At 36.0% G+C, this 16,625-nt stretch overlaps 1 protein-coding gene across 4 annotated transcripts in view; it reads left to right on the top strand.

The window, feature by feature from the left end:
- Window positions 1-751: 751 nt before the first annotated feature.
- LOC108969839 (unconventional myosin-XVIIIa) overlaps window positions 752-16,625 on the top strand; it is a 111,817-nt gene continuing 95,943 nt past the window's right edge. For 2 of the 4 annotated variants that reach the window (XM_018934818.1, XM_018934842.1), the window contains exons 1-4: window positions 752-833; window positions 14,100-14,734; window positions 14,803-15,120; window positions 15,756-16,610. In XM_018934818.1, coding sequence (XP_018790363.1) covers window positions 14,564-14,734; window positions 14,803-15,120; window positions 15,756-16,610 — 1,344 coding nt within the window. In that variant the 5' untranslated portion in view covers window positions 752-833; window positions 14,100-14,563. Of the gene's footprint in view, window positions 834-872; window positions 1,142-14,099; window positions 14,735-14,802; window positions 15,121-15,755; window positions 16,611-16,625 lie in introns of those variants that run through there. The other 2 variants (XM_018934834.1, XM_018934826.1) reach the window with 2 other exon arrangements.

Genomic DNA, 16,625 nt, shown 5'->3' with positions numbered 1-16,625 from the left:
TACACGCATATAGAGTTAGAGTAGACTCAGACGCTATCACCAAGCTGATAGGCTATATGCTTGTAAGAGGTTATGTTCGGCGAATCTAACAATGAATATTTTGTAATTAAATTAGATGTGGCTCTTGGTATGTAGTTGTCAACTTTTCCTAATTGAAATTCTTTAAACAAAATACCACGTACCTTTGCTTAGTTCTTTTGTATAAAGACTGAAAGCTGTAAACTGGTAATGATCAGTGAATTCCTTGACGATTTTAACTCAGGAAACATTTTTTTTAACATTTTATACACTACTTTCTGTTTGCACTACTTGAGCATTTTACATTTGAGAAGAATAACAATAACAAATATCACATTTTAAACCATATAGATTTACTAAATTTCACAAATTTGCTTTTATTATAAGTATGTCTTATTTAAAAAGAAAGAAGTCAAACTACGGTTATTACCGCCTAAAGCATTTCCTTGCGTCAATTTTTCGAATCAGCTGTTCAGAGTATAACACTTTGCTTCAATTCACCACTCGAATACAACGCTGGGCGGTGCACACCAAAACAAACCTACCAACACAGCCAAAAATTACATATATACACTTCCATGGATTTCCAATTTGCTTTTGTTACCATTTTCGCACCTTTCGCTCACCAATCGCTGCTGTTAAATGGTTCTTCTGTTTCTTCTTCAGTTAGTTCGTTTCATTTGTGTGTTCGTCTCGTAGACGGAGCTAAATTCGATTTTTGATCGTTTTGGTTTGGTGAAAAAATTTTGTGTAAATCGATATTATTGTGAATTATTAGAAAACAAATCGGAAGGAGATTATGCACAAAACGGAATGTAAGTGAAAATGTGTTGAAATCTCTATATTACTAAAAAAATAAAAAGTTGTAGTGAAAAATGTAAAGGAGTTTGCATTTATATGTAAGAGAAAAGTGATAAAAAGTGCCGAAAACTTGAAATATTTGCATTTAGCAATAACATAAAACGTCATTGGTGTGCAGTGAGACATATTGAAGTTGAAGCAATCAGGAAAAATCGAAATGAAAATCAATTTTCTATCTACTCAGTGTGCCTGTTTATAGCAATCACTTCAGTTCGAGAGCTCAATATCTAGATGTAGCTTTAAGTAAAACTTATACGTACCTGTGAGTCACTAAATAAAAGTAATGTATTCCTTTACGAAATATTTATATAAAAAAATTGAAAAATTTGCTGACAGCGCCTTGCGGTAAATTCACCCGCTAAATCGCCGCACCTCCAGTGGACTTGTGCATGTTTGCATGTGTGTTTCTGTTTTCGGTATTGTTACGCGCACGCCCGTTCAACATCGACCAGCCTTTGCAAGTCGTTTCTTTACGGAGTACCTACCTACATTTTCGGCAACGTTAAAGTGTGTAAAAAAGTGCTTATTCCATTCTCGTCCAAAAATACGTAAATATGCTACAAACTTTATGCAAGGAATGGAATAGATAAAGCAAATAAGAAGCGGGTGGGGGGGTGCGTCATTGAGGTCGTTCCACTACGTCGACGAATGTTTTGTTTGTGCGCGCAAGGCTGCGTCGCTGCAAAAGATAATAAAGACAACAATCGTCGCAAGTTGTGTTGACAAAAATGAATCTTTAATTCTGGAGCCAATCGAAACGAAAAGTGATATGAGTTATTTATATACTGTCGCTGTCTTATCAGTGGGAAAAGTAACTTTTATCATCCTGTTGATGCAAAAAACGAAAAAATAACATTCTTGTATGCTGTCAGTTCCTACCTTTTGCCATATCTATGCTTTTGCATTGTGTCCTCTTCTTCCCTCTGTTTTTTGACATTTGTGATCCTCCGCTTGCTCACATTCTTTATGTGTGTGTTTGTATGTACATCCATATAAAACTGTGGTAGCAACAGGAAGGCATGGTGAAAAATATTTTGTGTTCATTTTTCTTCTGTATGTTGTATTTCTTTTCGGTGGTTTTGATAAACAAAATTATTTTACCACTTATTATTGCATTATTCCAAATTTATAATTTATATGTATTGGCAATGAATAAATTTTAATTTTTTATTATTTGTTAAATTTTTTTTGTTTGTAGCTGCCTTTTGTGAAAACCTTATAAGAATCTTATCTTGATTAAATAATGCAATATTATCGTAAAAAACTAATCTCCTTAATAATTTTGCGGATTGTTCGTTTTTACGTCGTTAATGTTACGTTAATATATTTTAGCTGATGTTTAAAAATTATCGGGTATTTAACAGCGCGTGTGATTGTTCTAATTTGACACCCACTAGTTATTAAAGCCTTCTGTGCACTTGACATTTGGAAACTAGTTATAATTTGACAGCTTCCGCCATTTATTTAGTATACGCTGAATTTAAACCGCGTTTTTTTTAATATAAATTGTAAATAATTTAGAAAGAAAAACATATTTTTGGTCAAAAGTTATTAAAGATTTTTTTTATGTGAAAATATCATGCTTTATTGATTTTATTATAAAGTTCGTGTAAAGTATCCATTAACTTTGTAACCGTTATGTCACCCAATTGCATATGTTCATCAGTATATCCGGGTAAGGACAGTCATTTATTTCCACTATATTATTTGCAAAAGATGTAACAGGAACAGAGTTTATGCTTAAAGTATTATAGTATCTGACATAGAAGCAAATTGGATTACTTCGCCATTATAATACCAAGTACACTTAGTAGGAAAAAAAATATTTTTCAATGGGTTTGAATAAAAAAGGAATGGCATAAGTATGAAAATAAGTTTTCTTTTGAATGTACATACATATGTATGCATGTACGTACATATAGGTATGTGCATACGCCAAGAAACGCTAATAGCAAGAGTGTATATGCACATAAATAGCACTATAATCATTTCTTAAGCCAGTACTGGAAATCCTTCAACCGTGAACCAAGCGAGTAAAGCTCGTAAAACCTGTACTAATTTTAGCTATTAGTATCTGCGTTAATTTTACTTTCTAGTTTATGCATATTTTCAGTGATTTAAAATGCTCTTTTTAATTACCTCTCTTGGTTTATGATCCTTTCTATGCTATTGCATAATAAATGAAATAATTTCTAGAAAATAATTATTTTACCTTAATAAAACATATACATAGTACATATATGTATGTATTATCGTTTTTGTATACTCTTGTAACATGTTGCTATGGCGTATAAGATTTTTGATCACTTAACGGTTGTATGTATTACATAAAACTAATCGAGATGTATATGTGTATAGGCTTATATTTGTACATACATACATATATAAATAAATGATCAGGATGACGTGATGAGTTGAACTCTGTGTGACAGTCTGTCTGCCCGTCAGTGCAAGTTGTAACTTGAGAAAAAATGAAGACATCTTGATGAAACTTGGAACACATTTTTACGAAGGGTACGTGAATATTTTGAAAAGTGTATCTGTTGCCCTGCTCTCTTATAGGTTTAATTTACATATTTCCTAAATCACTTAAGCCAAAATAACTAATTTCACTCAAAAGAAATCATATAAGAAGCTCCTACTCCCCATATAACGGTACTGTAAAAACACCTAGAAGCCCCCGATAAATAATAAAAATTCTAGATACAGTAAATATTACCACTGACATGGTATTAGACAGCTTTATAAGAACCAGTGTTAAATTTGGAAATCCCATATTTTGAGAACTTCTCAACCGATTTCAACCAAATTTGGTATTTGATATTTTACCGTTCCTATCTCAAAGTGCAAAATCGTCCAAATTGGTCCACAATCATGTCTACTTCCCATATTGCACAATTTTAAATTCAATTTGATTCTTTTCCTTTCCAGTAGAAAAATTAAGAACCAAATAATATAACGGAAAAAAATTTTGCACTAATAATTCGTAGTAAACCACCTTATTACCAAAAATTGTAAAAATGCCACAAAAACTGGATAAGTCTTTTGGTATAAAATATGTGGACCCCAGTTTCTATAGTTGACTTTATATACAATTACAATTGAAATTCAGAGATAATCTTTTCCTGATAATAGTTTCCCTGCGTATAAAAAATGGGTTTAATCGGATCAATATTTCCCTGAGCCCGAAATTTACCCAATATAAATATTTTTGAACTTCCCGGTGACTATACCGCATATGTATATCCCCAATATGTGAGTTATTGCAATGAAAATGCGAGAGCAAGTTTTAGTCATAGCAGTGTATAGAATATTTGTGCCTAAAACGTATAGATTTGAGGGAAAACTTGATCTAGCCCCCACATAACTAATATAAGTATTTTTAAACATTCGCCTGACTTTACTCCATATGATTTTTTACTGTATGTGAAGTACCTTAATAAAACCCAGGCAACATTTTTTTATTTTTAATTTAATGGTAAGCTAATCTAAACTTTAATGTATGCTTTATATATGTATATTTTTTATGCTAAATATGTAATGGCATGTTCACTTGAGTGTAATATGTTTTAAACCAATATTAGGTGAGTTGTTTTTTTCTAATTTTACCGAAGGTTGGAATAAAATATTTATATCTTATTGTTTAATACTTAAAAAGATTTTTTTTTATAAAGCTTCTACTTCTTTTTCAGCCGGTGTATGCACCCATTTGTGTATGTATATCCATATTCGTGGTTATATGCCATAACAAATCATATGTACATACGTATATACATTTATATGTACATATACATATKTATATATGTATGTATGTGAGTGCTTACTCGAAAGTGGGGGTGTGAGGTATGCTTTGATTTTTACGCGTAAGGCCAAATGTAAATGCACTTTCCATGTTACGCCCTATGTCGCTCAAAGGCCAAAACAAGTAGTGAAAATTCCAAAACAAGAGCTTAAGTCGAGGCAAAAGCTCAGTTGCCGAAGTTGTTGTAGGTACGCAAGGAAAAATGTACTTAAATATTGTGAATACATACATATGTACGCATGTATATGTATGTTAGGGTGTTCGTTATTTTTGGAGTAGATTTTGTTTTGCAAAGGTCCCCTGCAGTTGTAATTAATTAGTTACAATTTAAACCTTGCCTAAAATATATTTCTTTCCGCATGCATAAATCGCATTTTTAATATTTTGCATTAAACAAGTAAACGTAAAACCTTTAAAATATAATAAATGTCTTAATGATTTTTCCTATAAAAACACTCCTTTAAAAGCAATTCACAGTAATAGTTATACATTAGTAGAGCGTAAAGTTTTCTCTTATAATATAATTTTCTTCAGTATAAAAATGTTTTTTTTGGAGATAAACAAATTTATTGCAAATGTCACAATCCTCCTGGTTAAATGTATATAAAAGGTAAATAGTTTAGACACAGTTTAAACTGAAACTAAAGAGCTTGTTTGCGTCGAATCCATTTTTTAGGACAAAAACTGAAGAAAATCCAAACAAAAAAAATCTACTTGGTAAATAATGAACACATAATGTACACATAAGAAAATTAAAAGATCTAAACACAAAATGCAAACAAACAATCGCTGATATATAATTTAGTTTTGTGTACGCGTTCCTCCAGTTAAATAAATAAGAAAATATTTATACAATTAATTTTTTAGTTTTAATTTTGAATTTTTATGCTGAACGCGCAAATTCCATCGCACGCCAGACGTTTAATTCTGACTTATTATTATAACTTTTAACCCACAAATGAACGTAAACGTAAACTCACAAATGTCGCCAACAACAAAGAAAAGAATGTGTTCTTTGCTACTCGAGGCTTAAGCTTACCTACGTACACACGTGAAGAATTCTTTGTTATTGCTATATTTTTTGTGTCTCTGCCCCTTATCATTTTTTTGAAGTCTTATTTGCTTTGATTACTTTTGGTCTCATTTCTTSTTTGTTATTTATTTATTTTATTTTAGTATTTTTATTTTTATTCACTTTTTGTTATTTTATAGTAATTTCTCTTTTCTGTTTGCTCGTTTTGGTATTGACACAAATAATATGTGTTGCTTCTGTTGCTTCGCCTGTATATGGAACGTGCGCACGTTGTTGTTGTAAATAGTTGTTGGCTGTTAACGCGTTAAGTTTGACTTAAGCTTTAGCTTTAGCTGTAGCTGGAGCTCAAGCTCGTTCTTGGTATGTATTCCAAGCGAGCAGCTCGGATATATGTATGGGCATATGTACATATGAAGGCGTTTGTGGCGCGAAATGGGTTTGTCTGTCGCTATTTGCTGTCTTATTTGCTTGCGTGCAGTTGCTATGTGTTCTTGTTTATCGTTTTGTTGTTGCTGGTTTTTCTTATGAGGGTGTAGCAATAAACTTCAGATTCCCATCCCGTCCAATTTGCAATTAGTTTCCAAGGATTTCGCGGATTCAGATTTTAAAGATAGCCTAATCATCGGTTTGCTCAACTTCGTTCTGGATAACGAAGCAGATCAAACTCCTACTTATAATAGAACCTGCAATAAGACATATGTATGTAACGACCTCTTTGCAAGCTCCGCTAAATCCATTCACTTAGCATCCCTTTCCCTATGGTCCGACCTCGTCGTAACAGCTCATTTTTGTGTCTTCCCGATGACAGTTGACAAACACTCTTACCGATCTCTACAAAGCTTTTATAGATTACCAGCAATAATTATAATCGGGTAGTCGGCGCTTCTTGTAGGACGTAATCTATTCGAGAAGAAATATTCAACTTTACTGCATGTTTCTGAGTTGTAGCGATAGAAAACATCCCTTAAATAATTTTGAGGAATCCTGTCATATTGACAGTCTTTGGCCAGGTAGAATTTCTGGACAGTTCCCATTCCGGTGAACCGACTATCAAGAAGCGGTGTGCACAATGATTTTCTTTTTTTTTAATATTAAAGATATACATTTATTTCTATGAAAATTCAGAAACTTGTTGTATCACCCTAATACTGTCTTCAACATACTACATTTACTTAACATAAATGAATTTTGATTTATTTTATTTATTATTTTTTTGCTACACCCAGTGATCGCTGTGCTTCTTACCTCTCTCTGTGGAGCATTTGTTATTACTAAGCACTTATGTGTCCCTGCAAGTTTTTGCAATTTGTTTGTAATTATAATCTGCGATGGTGTGGTGATATGAAATTCTAATATGTCAAATGTGCGGCGAAACCGGATCCAAGCGCACAGCACCAGCTGGAGTTGTATGACCCATTAGCTGGCGGGGCGGAGGCGTTATTGTTTATATTTAGTTTTTATTAAATTTCTGCGCACGTTCACAATTCGAAACAGAAATAGCGAAAGTTTCCGTGATTTTCAATGACTAATCATTTAAATTCTTTGAAGAATTCCTTCGCTAGAAAGAGGCACGTTTTCGAAAACCCACACACTCTTCATATCATTTAACAAGTTGCTGAGGCGGCGGCTCACCACTCTATTGAAGTGATTTAGCTCTTTTCTTTCCACAAAATTCATGGTGAGAATTCGAATTCTGGTTACTTACCCAAGTGAAAGTATGTGACGAGTAATGCCATGTTTAAACGGAAGATTATTTAGGACCTTATTGACCATTCAGTTGCAGAGGTCACTCTGATAGATAGGCTCGAATGTATCAGACCATAACTCGACTTTTCGGAAGCGATCTAAGAGAATATATTTAATGCAATTAATTTTAATAAATATATTTAATACATTTCCGTAATTCATATATATATATATATATTATAAGGCCAACCGGAAGTTTAAAATTGTATATGTAGGTATATTTCGTATAAGGGATATATTTGAATCGATTTTATCTATTTTTGGTAATACCACATACTATTAAGTTGCAACATACTAGTAATTAGCTCCCTGAGGTGCACTTATCATCACCGATATTTATGAAGTAAAGTCAGCCAAATGTTCGAAAATCGAGATATTAGTTATATTTTAGGCACATAGATACACTGTTATTAGTGAAAGAACACACTCTCTCGTTTTCACTAAGATAACTTACATATTAGCCGATATATGCGGTAAAAGTAAGCCTGAAGTTCGAAAATATTTCTTTTATGTATATGAGAATGTTTAAGAGAAGCCTTCATCCGATTCCACACATTTTTGACCTATATACATGCGTTCTGTTTTCAGCAAGGATTTGCTTCGAATTTCCATAATATATTTCACAGATTGGCCGACATTTACGATCAAATGTTCACTGTAGAAACGGGATTCCACATATTCGATACCTGGGCGCTTAAACAATTTTCGATTTTGACAATATTTGGTGATAAGATGGGCTTCTTTAAGCGCATTAGGTGTTCTTTGTAATTCCAAACCCCTGTCACAAATTACATACATATGCAACTATCCAACAATCTAGTGAATGGTCCAAAACCGAAACAACCACAATTCTCTGAAGGAACTGAAGTCAGCCGGGGCCCATAACTGTTAACTTATACTGCAAATTGGTTGATAATGATTAAATTAGAACTTCAAAGACGATAATAAGGGTTAGGTTAGGTGGCGGAAGGATCTCATTTAGACTGGATGATCAGGAAGCCTAAATTTAGAGCTGATGAAAAGTTCCCGATTGTGTACTCCTCCACCAACATTCCCTAAAAGCTTTAATCCGTCCATCCATGTAGCGGGTCCTTCACTCCCATGCCTTCTTCGAGTGTATGTGAGCAGAGAAGCGACAGCTAGGGGGGTAAAATACGTGATAGTATTACAGTACAGGTTACTGGATTCGACAGACTGCTGACGGAATTATTTAAATATTCTTTGACCTAAACTAAAACCATTTCTATACCCATTACAGTTATGTTCGTTCCATTATTCTACAATATTATTATGTATCAATTACCGCCAGTCAATTAACCCGTCAGCAGGGTTGCAAGATCGATTGTAATCTTATTACAGGTGGCGCCTATCAGCAGTTCCTCTGCATGACAGTCACTGCCACTCATTCAACACTTCACGCCATCATTTATACCATCAGTTTAGTCAGTCAGTAAGCCATCACACATGTGTGGATTACAAAACATTAATTGCGTGAGATCAGCAGAAGTGTGGATTGCATGCGGCGGTGACATAACTCGCTGAATGCGCCGTTATTATTATCCAAATGATGCACATACATATGCACGTAGAATATATATAAAATAAAATAAATAATATGCTCGTTCGCTTTGAATTTTTGCAAGCGGTGCATTGTATCTATAATTTCTTTTTCATGGCAATAATTAAAGGTCAAGTTCACTTACATAGCGGCATTTTATTTTCATAATGCAAAAAAAAGTAATAAAAATAAAAAACCGAAAATTCAGCATTATAAAAACTTAGCGTCTGTGTTGATGATTTCGTAGACTTCATAAAAAATAATAATGATGTTCATGGAAAGGGCAGTCGAGAAAGTGTGGAAATATGCAATATTGTAAAATTATACAAAAACGTGGATATTACAATTATAATATTTACATACATACTAACATTTTACATACATCATAACTCATGAGTGAAATATGCTAATATTGTAAAACGAGTTGGATTTTTAAAAGGAACTGGTCAACCAAGAAACTATTCTAATCGTTTCTGTTAGAATAAAAGTATACCATATATGTACCTCTTTAAATTCTGATTCTATTTAATAACTCATTGGTCATTGTACTCATGTTTTGTAAAAGCTGGAAAATCTGTTTGTTAGATGTATTTTTCGGATAATTCCGTTGTCGGTTTGGAAACTCTAATATTACTAACTAGCATTTTTCGGTTAAGCTTGTTTTCAATTCAGTAACCATTACTCAAAAAATCTGAACAAAAAATCTGAACAAAAAATTTGCGACCGATGTAAGACGTCTGTTGGTATTTGAAGTTAAAGTTTTCCATCACGCACAGCTATTTTTGTTAATTTAGTAAATGCTGGTGATTCGACCACACTCCTTTACTATGTGTTAGGAGATTTTAATTATCATTTTCGGTTTTAAGAACCTAAAATTAGCAGGAAACAGTCATTCACATCACTGTCGCAATATGACTGTAAACTAGTGTGATTTTCGAAAGTTGTAATTTGTATTGCGGATCTATGTCGTCAACTTTTTTTTAACTAGTAAAACTTCTGGTTTTACATTCTTTTTATTCGACTAAATTTATAAAGATTTTCGAACTTCTTCAATTTCAGAAACAATAGTATCAACTTGTATGTATATCTACGAGTTTATGTACGTATAAATTGTGAGAAAAAAGTAACCGGAAATTGTAAATAAGACGCAAAATATTTAATTATACATCGATATTAATCTCTACCAGATATGATACACATATACCAACTATTTTTCCAGGCCTCGAAACACCTTTTATAAGCACTTTTTGGGATGGCCTTCAGCTCCTTCAGCGAATTTTGTTTTATCTATTTGATCGACCGAAAAGAGGTTCTACTGCGCTGCATTTCAGTTTGGGGAACAAGGAAAAATCACACGGAGCCAAATTTGACGAATACGGTGGTTGATCGATAGGATTCATTGCTTTTGTGGCTTAAAATTCGCTCACAATCGTGGCTATATGCAATTGTGTATTATCATCGTGTAGAATCCATGTTCTTCCACAATTCCGGCCGTTTTCGACGAATGTTCTTATGCAAACGCCTCAATACGCTCAAATAGAGCTCCTTATTCACCGTCTGTCCCTCCGGAACAAAGTCATGATGCACCAAACCACGAATATCGAAAAAACTATCAGTATCACCTTGATTTTTGAGCGACTTTGGCTAGGTTTCTTTTGGTTTCGGCTCGTTTTTTCCACTCCATTCCGATGATTGTTGACTCTTCATGAATATGAGATCGAAATCCGCATGATCAAGCATATCCAAAACATTCTTTGTGGTACTATTTAAAAAAAAAAAAAAAAAAATTCAGCTTTATCTAGCAGAGTCGAACAAAAACGCGTTTCATACCCAAAATACACATTAAAATCATTCAAAGCGACTCGCGAGAGATGTCGAGTTCTCAAGCAATCTCGCAAACACATGCCTGACGCTATTCAAGTACCGTACTCCTCACTTTTTTAACATTATATTTTCATCTGTTGAAGAGGTCTAAGGTATATTCTAAGGTCTATTTTAAAAATCGCAACGCACTACGCAGGTGTACCGACTTAAGCAGCTGCTGTAAACAAACTGTCATAACAACTTAGCAAATACATTTTGAAATATATCGGGGAATTTAATTACAATTTCGGGGTGCTTTTTTTTGTCACAATGTATTTACGTCATACTACAGAATTAATTTCTTACTGTCATTATCGTTGTAAAAATTCCTTGCGTTGCTCTTACTTCCACCAACATACGTACTCTGTGTACTTATATACACTTGCACATTTGGAATCACATTGCTCTCTTGTCTTCTACACATTTTTCTTTCTTAGATGCAATTGCCTGTCGAAGTTGTGGTTTCTGATAATTTTGAAGGGGTCAAACCACACAATGAGTTGAGCAGAAATTACGTTTCAAAGCAACGGTCGTAGCTAAAAGTAAACTTAATTGGTTGAGGAAAACTTGTGCACACTTTCCGTTGATTGGTAAATCTACTAGAATTTATTTGAAAAGTAATGAAGATAGCCAGCTTGTACGAGCAGGGATGGATATTCAGCACACGTTTATGGGCTTAACGGTGATGGCAGTAGTTGGGAATTAATGAACAATTTCATGTGACTTTAATAAGCAAAAGGTAAATACGATACATTATTATTTAGAGGGTTGCAAAGCGTCCCTTTTTATCAGAAAATGCTGAGTAAAAAAATTTTGCTCATATGTGTTTAATTTCGGATAGATCTGCTAATTGTTCTCCAAAACATTTACCTTTTGACTTCTAGAATGTTAGAAATTAGTTGCAAGTTTTCATTTGGAACCTTTGGTTCTCCTTAAAATCTGTTCGTGAAGCTTAGTATGTTCTCGGTTGCTCGGAGATTATTTTTATTATTTTCTTCAGTTACTTTTGGATTATACTTGAATGGAAGGTATTTAGTCGAATCTATTTAGTTTTAAACGTAAGGAAAATGACGTGCTGGTGAGAACTTTGCCACACTCCGTTCCTTCCTGCTTTATTAAAACCCCGTTTCATGCAATAACTTCGAGTGCTTCACGCACATCCATTTTCCATTAAGGTTCATGTTCTTCTCTTCTCATTGGTGTCGTCGCGCTTAGTCTTTTCTTGCATGCGTTTCATGGTTATTGGAATTCATAACCAAGAGTAACATATTAGAAAATGGTTGTCTGTAGCAGTTGTAAGCAGTCAAGGACTATACAGGTTGATGAGGCCAGTTTAATCATGTTGCTATTGTTGTAGCGGTTATCTAATTCCCGCTTGGGTGGTGAGAATCCGGTTGGTTGTCATCGAAGCCATCAAACTGTAGGCTCAGGAATGTTATGTTTTGATGGGGTCTCGTCATAGGAAGAGGGGTGTTAGACGAGTGGGATTCACAGGATTCGATTTTGGATAAGTAGAAGTTTAACCTGGTATAGTATCTGTAACGATGTCGCGCGATCCCACGGCAGCCGGTTCTACATTTCCGGAATTGACCCGGATTTTATCCGGCCAAGGGCTACTATTTCGGCAATCTCAAACATATTTGTGTACATAAATACGGTCGATTAAGTTAGACCAATTATGAGCCCAATGGAGAATCAACATTATTTGGGTCATGCTTTTTACCGCTTCAATAATAACAAAGCTTTTAGCTCGTGCTTTACAAGAACAAATGTTAAGAATTTTGCTGTGTTAGGCCGCTGAGGCTTGATTAGTCAGAGTATCTTTCACATATTTTACCGAGGTAATTCCTGCGAGCAGTTGAGTTGTCGGTGTTTTGTAATCCCGACAGGTCGCAGCGAAATTCCAAACACCTGCCTCTATTAAAAATTTTTTACATGTTGATGTGTGTACATCTCACTCTGTTATTTGTTTATAATATGGCATGATAGATAACCGTAATTTAAAAAAAAATGTATCCCCGACAATGGACTGTTTTAAAAACAAACACGTATCTTTGGCTCGTAGGATTCATATTTCTGTATATAACTACTTCCGGTCGCACCTACTAAACCCGGCCTTACCTTCTTTGCTCTTACATTCTTGCGTCTTGTTACAAATTTTCATGCGCTTGCTCTTGGCTAGTCGCTCACTATGGCCCACCGACCCATCAACCGACTTGCAACACGCCATGCTTATGTAAATATGTCTATATAAGAGATTTGTGCACACTTTTTATTAGCTACACATATAGACAGATATACATTATGTTCATTCGTGAGCCGAGTAGCTGCTAGCAGTGGTACATGCATTGTTAAATATTTTCCAGCTATTGTTTTGTCATCCTCATTATACACGAACACACCTTCGTACACATCTGATGGATTCATACTTAACGGCGTTGTGGTTATTTTGGTTATTGTTATTGATACAGTTGCAGGCAGGCATGCTCGTGGGTGGAAAAGCGCCACTTAGATATGTATACACATAGGTTCACAAGCCACCCCTGACTCTCTACTTGTCAGCTTGTTCGTATTTTGCCAACGCTTCGTGTTGTTTGTAAGTTGTTTCTTACTATTTTTTCCTCTTCATTCAATTTTCTTTTCACTTTGCTCTGCCGGGAAAATTGCACTGCACAAATTGAATTAGTTGTGTGCTTGTTCTGCAGTATCGTTGGTGGCGTGAATGTCTGGATGACGGCAAAAAGTCAAGCCTCAGCGGTGTGTGTGCGCGAAAAATATGACAGTTACGCGTATAAAAGCAACAATAACATTAAATAAAAATAATAATCGTAATTCATTCATAGACCTTAGATGGTTTAATGGGGAAAATTGCATTGCAAATGCAAAATTAATGCAAAAGTGAAATTATATCAGTTACATCGCATACATACATACATATTTATGTGCAACATTTCACCGTTTCTTTGCCAGCAAACAGTGCTGGTGTCTTTATTGTTGCTGTGTGTAATGCAAGCAGCTAGTCGCCCGGCGTCAGCAAGAGTTGCCTCAGCACAGATGCAATTTCACTGTCTGGTCGCTCAGACAGCTGCTTCGCGGCGCCTCAACTGATTAGTGATAAAAAGTTGGTGATAAAATTTGTGATTAAAAGTGCTTTATATATTAACCACGCCTTTCATTTGCATTTGTTAACTTTTGTTCTCCTTTTGTTCAATTTACAGTCGGTCCTAAAACTGTGTAAATACCAAAAAAAAAGGAGGCAGATTCTACAATCGCATACTGCAGGTTGAAAAAAGGAGCAATCAGCGAAAACATACCACCCCCACATATACACACAAATAGAGGATAAACACCAACGAAAGCAGCTGACCTTCGTGTTCGCGTGATTTCGCACCGGTCTGCTGCAAGGGCACTCTATTGATTGCCCTTCGCATGTGTCGCGTTCAGTGCAGCTTGCCGGTTGTGCCTAACTAAGCGGCACAAGCGACGTCAACACCGACCAGCAGGCAGCAAATCGAGTGCCATTGCCGCACACTACATACATACATATGTATGTGTATAAATGCATCTGTATCCATAGTTTCACAGTTTTACTTCCTCAATAGCAAATACATAATAAGTAGCAATAACTAAAATACACTAATAGCTAGTGTGCTAGAGCAACACCAACAACAACAACCACAAGATGTTCAATTTCATGAAAAAGGGCGTATCCTCGGTGAGCGGTGGCAGTGGCGGTGGTGGCGACGACGAAAAGGAACGTCGCAAACGTGAGAAGAAATTGCGTAAAGAGGCTAAAAATGCTGGCGTACTATCGGGCAGTATGAGTACTGAGGAACTGCTGCGGCTGGATGAGGTGCGCTTCCAAATATTTTAATTTTTTCATAAAATATTATAACTTTTCGTTTTTCTTTGTTTTACAAGGTTCGTCGTTCGCTGAAGATACGCGGTCGGCGCAAAGAGAAGGAGAAATTGCCCAGCGGCATAACAGCTGATTATAGTGCAGAATTTTTCGCCCAATTAGATATAGACCGTGCAGCGTTAAGCGCCGAATTGAGCGGCGAAGGTGATAGCATTTATGAATTGGATCGGGGCAATGAAGAAATTGAGGCATCTGTGACGACAACCATTGAGAGTCGTTATAATGGCGGTGGTGTGGGTGCTGCTGCTGCTGGCGGAACTACTGGTGCCATGAGTATACATTCCATGCTGGCGGCCGCTGCGGCTAGTGGCAATGGAAAGGTAAATTGCATACTTATGGATACAATTTTTAGTGAGAGAAGCTATTTTAATTGTGAATGTTTATAATTAAAACGAATGTTGAAAAAGTTTTTATGTTACTAATTTAAAGAATTGCGACGGCTTTTCTAAGCATACAAAGTATTTACTTAGGAAATTTGCCTTTTGCAAATCTTAAAAAAAAAGAACAATTACATACATATGTTACACCTTGGTAATATTTGTGGATCTACCACATGAATGGCTGGCTAGCATGACCGCTCGAGAATTGTTAAAGCTCAGAGAAGTCATAACGCCAAAATATAGATGGCAAGTATATAATTTATGAAACTTAATCTTATCGGGAGGCTTGACCGTTGGTTCCACCATTCTATAGTTTATCACTATCTCAAAATTCTAACCGGTATTCGGATGGACCATTTTTCTGGATATAATAAGTTAGTTTATGAAGTGGGGGTAATCTTATAACACTTATATTTATAATATAAGAGTCAAAATATGCAGGCTAATTAAAAGCATCTTAAATTGTCCAATTAACAACAATATTGGATTGCTCTTAACTTTAAATTATTTGCCTTTGCTCTCTTTAAATTCAAAACCAGTTAGAACTAACTTCAATATTTTCTTCAATATTGCAGCATCGCTCACTGCCGCCTGTGCCACCGAAACCTCCGAAGCGTGGCATACTGAAGGGTTCTCGCAGCAACATATCCAATGTACATGAAGAGATAACGATCACATCGCCCGAAGCACAGCTGCTCGTGATGCGCAACACAATGCAAAACGAGTTGCCCTTCGATGGTAGTCGCAGCAATAGTATAAGTGGTGCAGCTACTGGACGCAGCAGCATGGGTGCAGTCGGTGGCGCCGGCAGTGCAGGCGTTAATCCTCATACGAGCAGCGGCACCGCCTTCACCTCGGTGGAGAGTTTGCGTAGCGATGAAGGTGGTAATGCGGGTATACAACGCGCTATGACACTACCGACGACGGCGCGCTACGCACCACAACTCCCACAGCATCACAGTGCCAATCTGCGTGTGATGACCTCACCCTCACCGAGCGCTGACAGTCTCACAGATACGACAAATTCTTCCTTTGCCACGCCACCATTTTCTTTGAGTCCCGTTGGTGAGTCGCAGGGTATCGATCGGTGGTCGCGTGTTCATGCATTCGAGGATGTGGAATTACCATTGCCACCAATTAAATTAGTGCAATTGCCACCGGCGCGTGAATTAGTGATTAGGCGGCAAAAATCGCCACGCAATGATTTCGGTTTCAGTTTACGCAAAGCGATTTGTCTGGATCGCGCGGAATCGCTGACCTCGCCCACATTCAAACCGGTCATATTTGCTGAACCTGGTGCAGGTGGTGGCGCTACCGGACTGCTGCCGGGTGATCGTTTGCTCAAAGTGAATGGCACGCCGGTAAGTGAGCTGTCCCGTGAGGTGATCATTGAGATGATACGTAACAGTGGCGATTCGGTTACAGTAGAGGTGAGTGGAAGAAAT

Source organism: Bactrocera latifrons, unplaced genomic scaffold (genome assembly GCF_001853355.1).
Source record: "Bactrocera latifrons isolate USDA-ARS-PBARC rearing strain unplaced genomic scaffold, ASM185335v1 scaffold_106, whole genome shotgun sequence".
Taxonomy (NCBI): Eukaryota; Metazoa; Arthropoda; class Insecta; order Diptera; family Tephritidae; genus Bactrocera; species Bactrocera latifrons.
The sequence above is the reverse complement of the archived record's forward strand: the minus strand, read 5'-3'. Positions and strand labels throughout refer to the sequence as shown.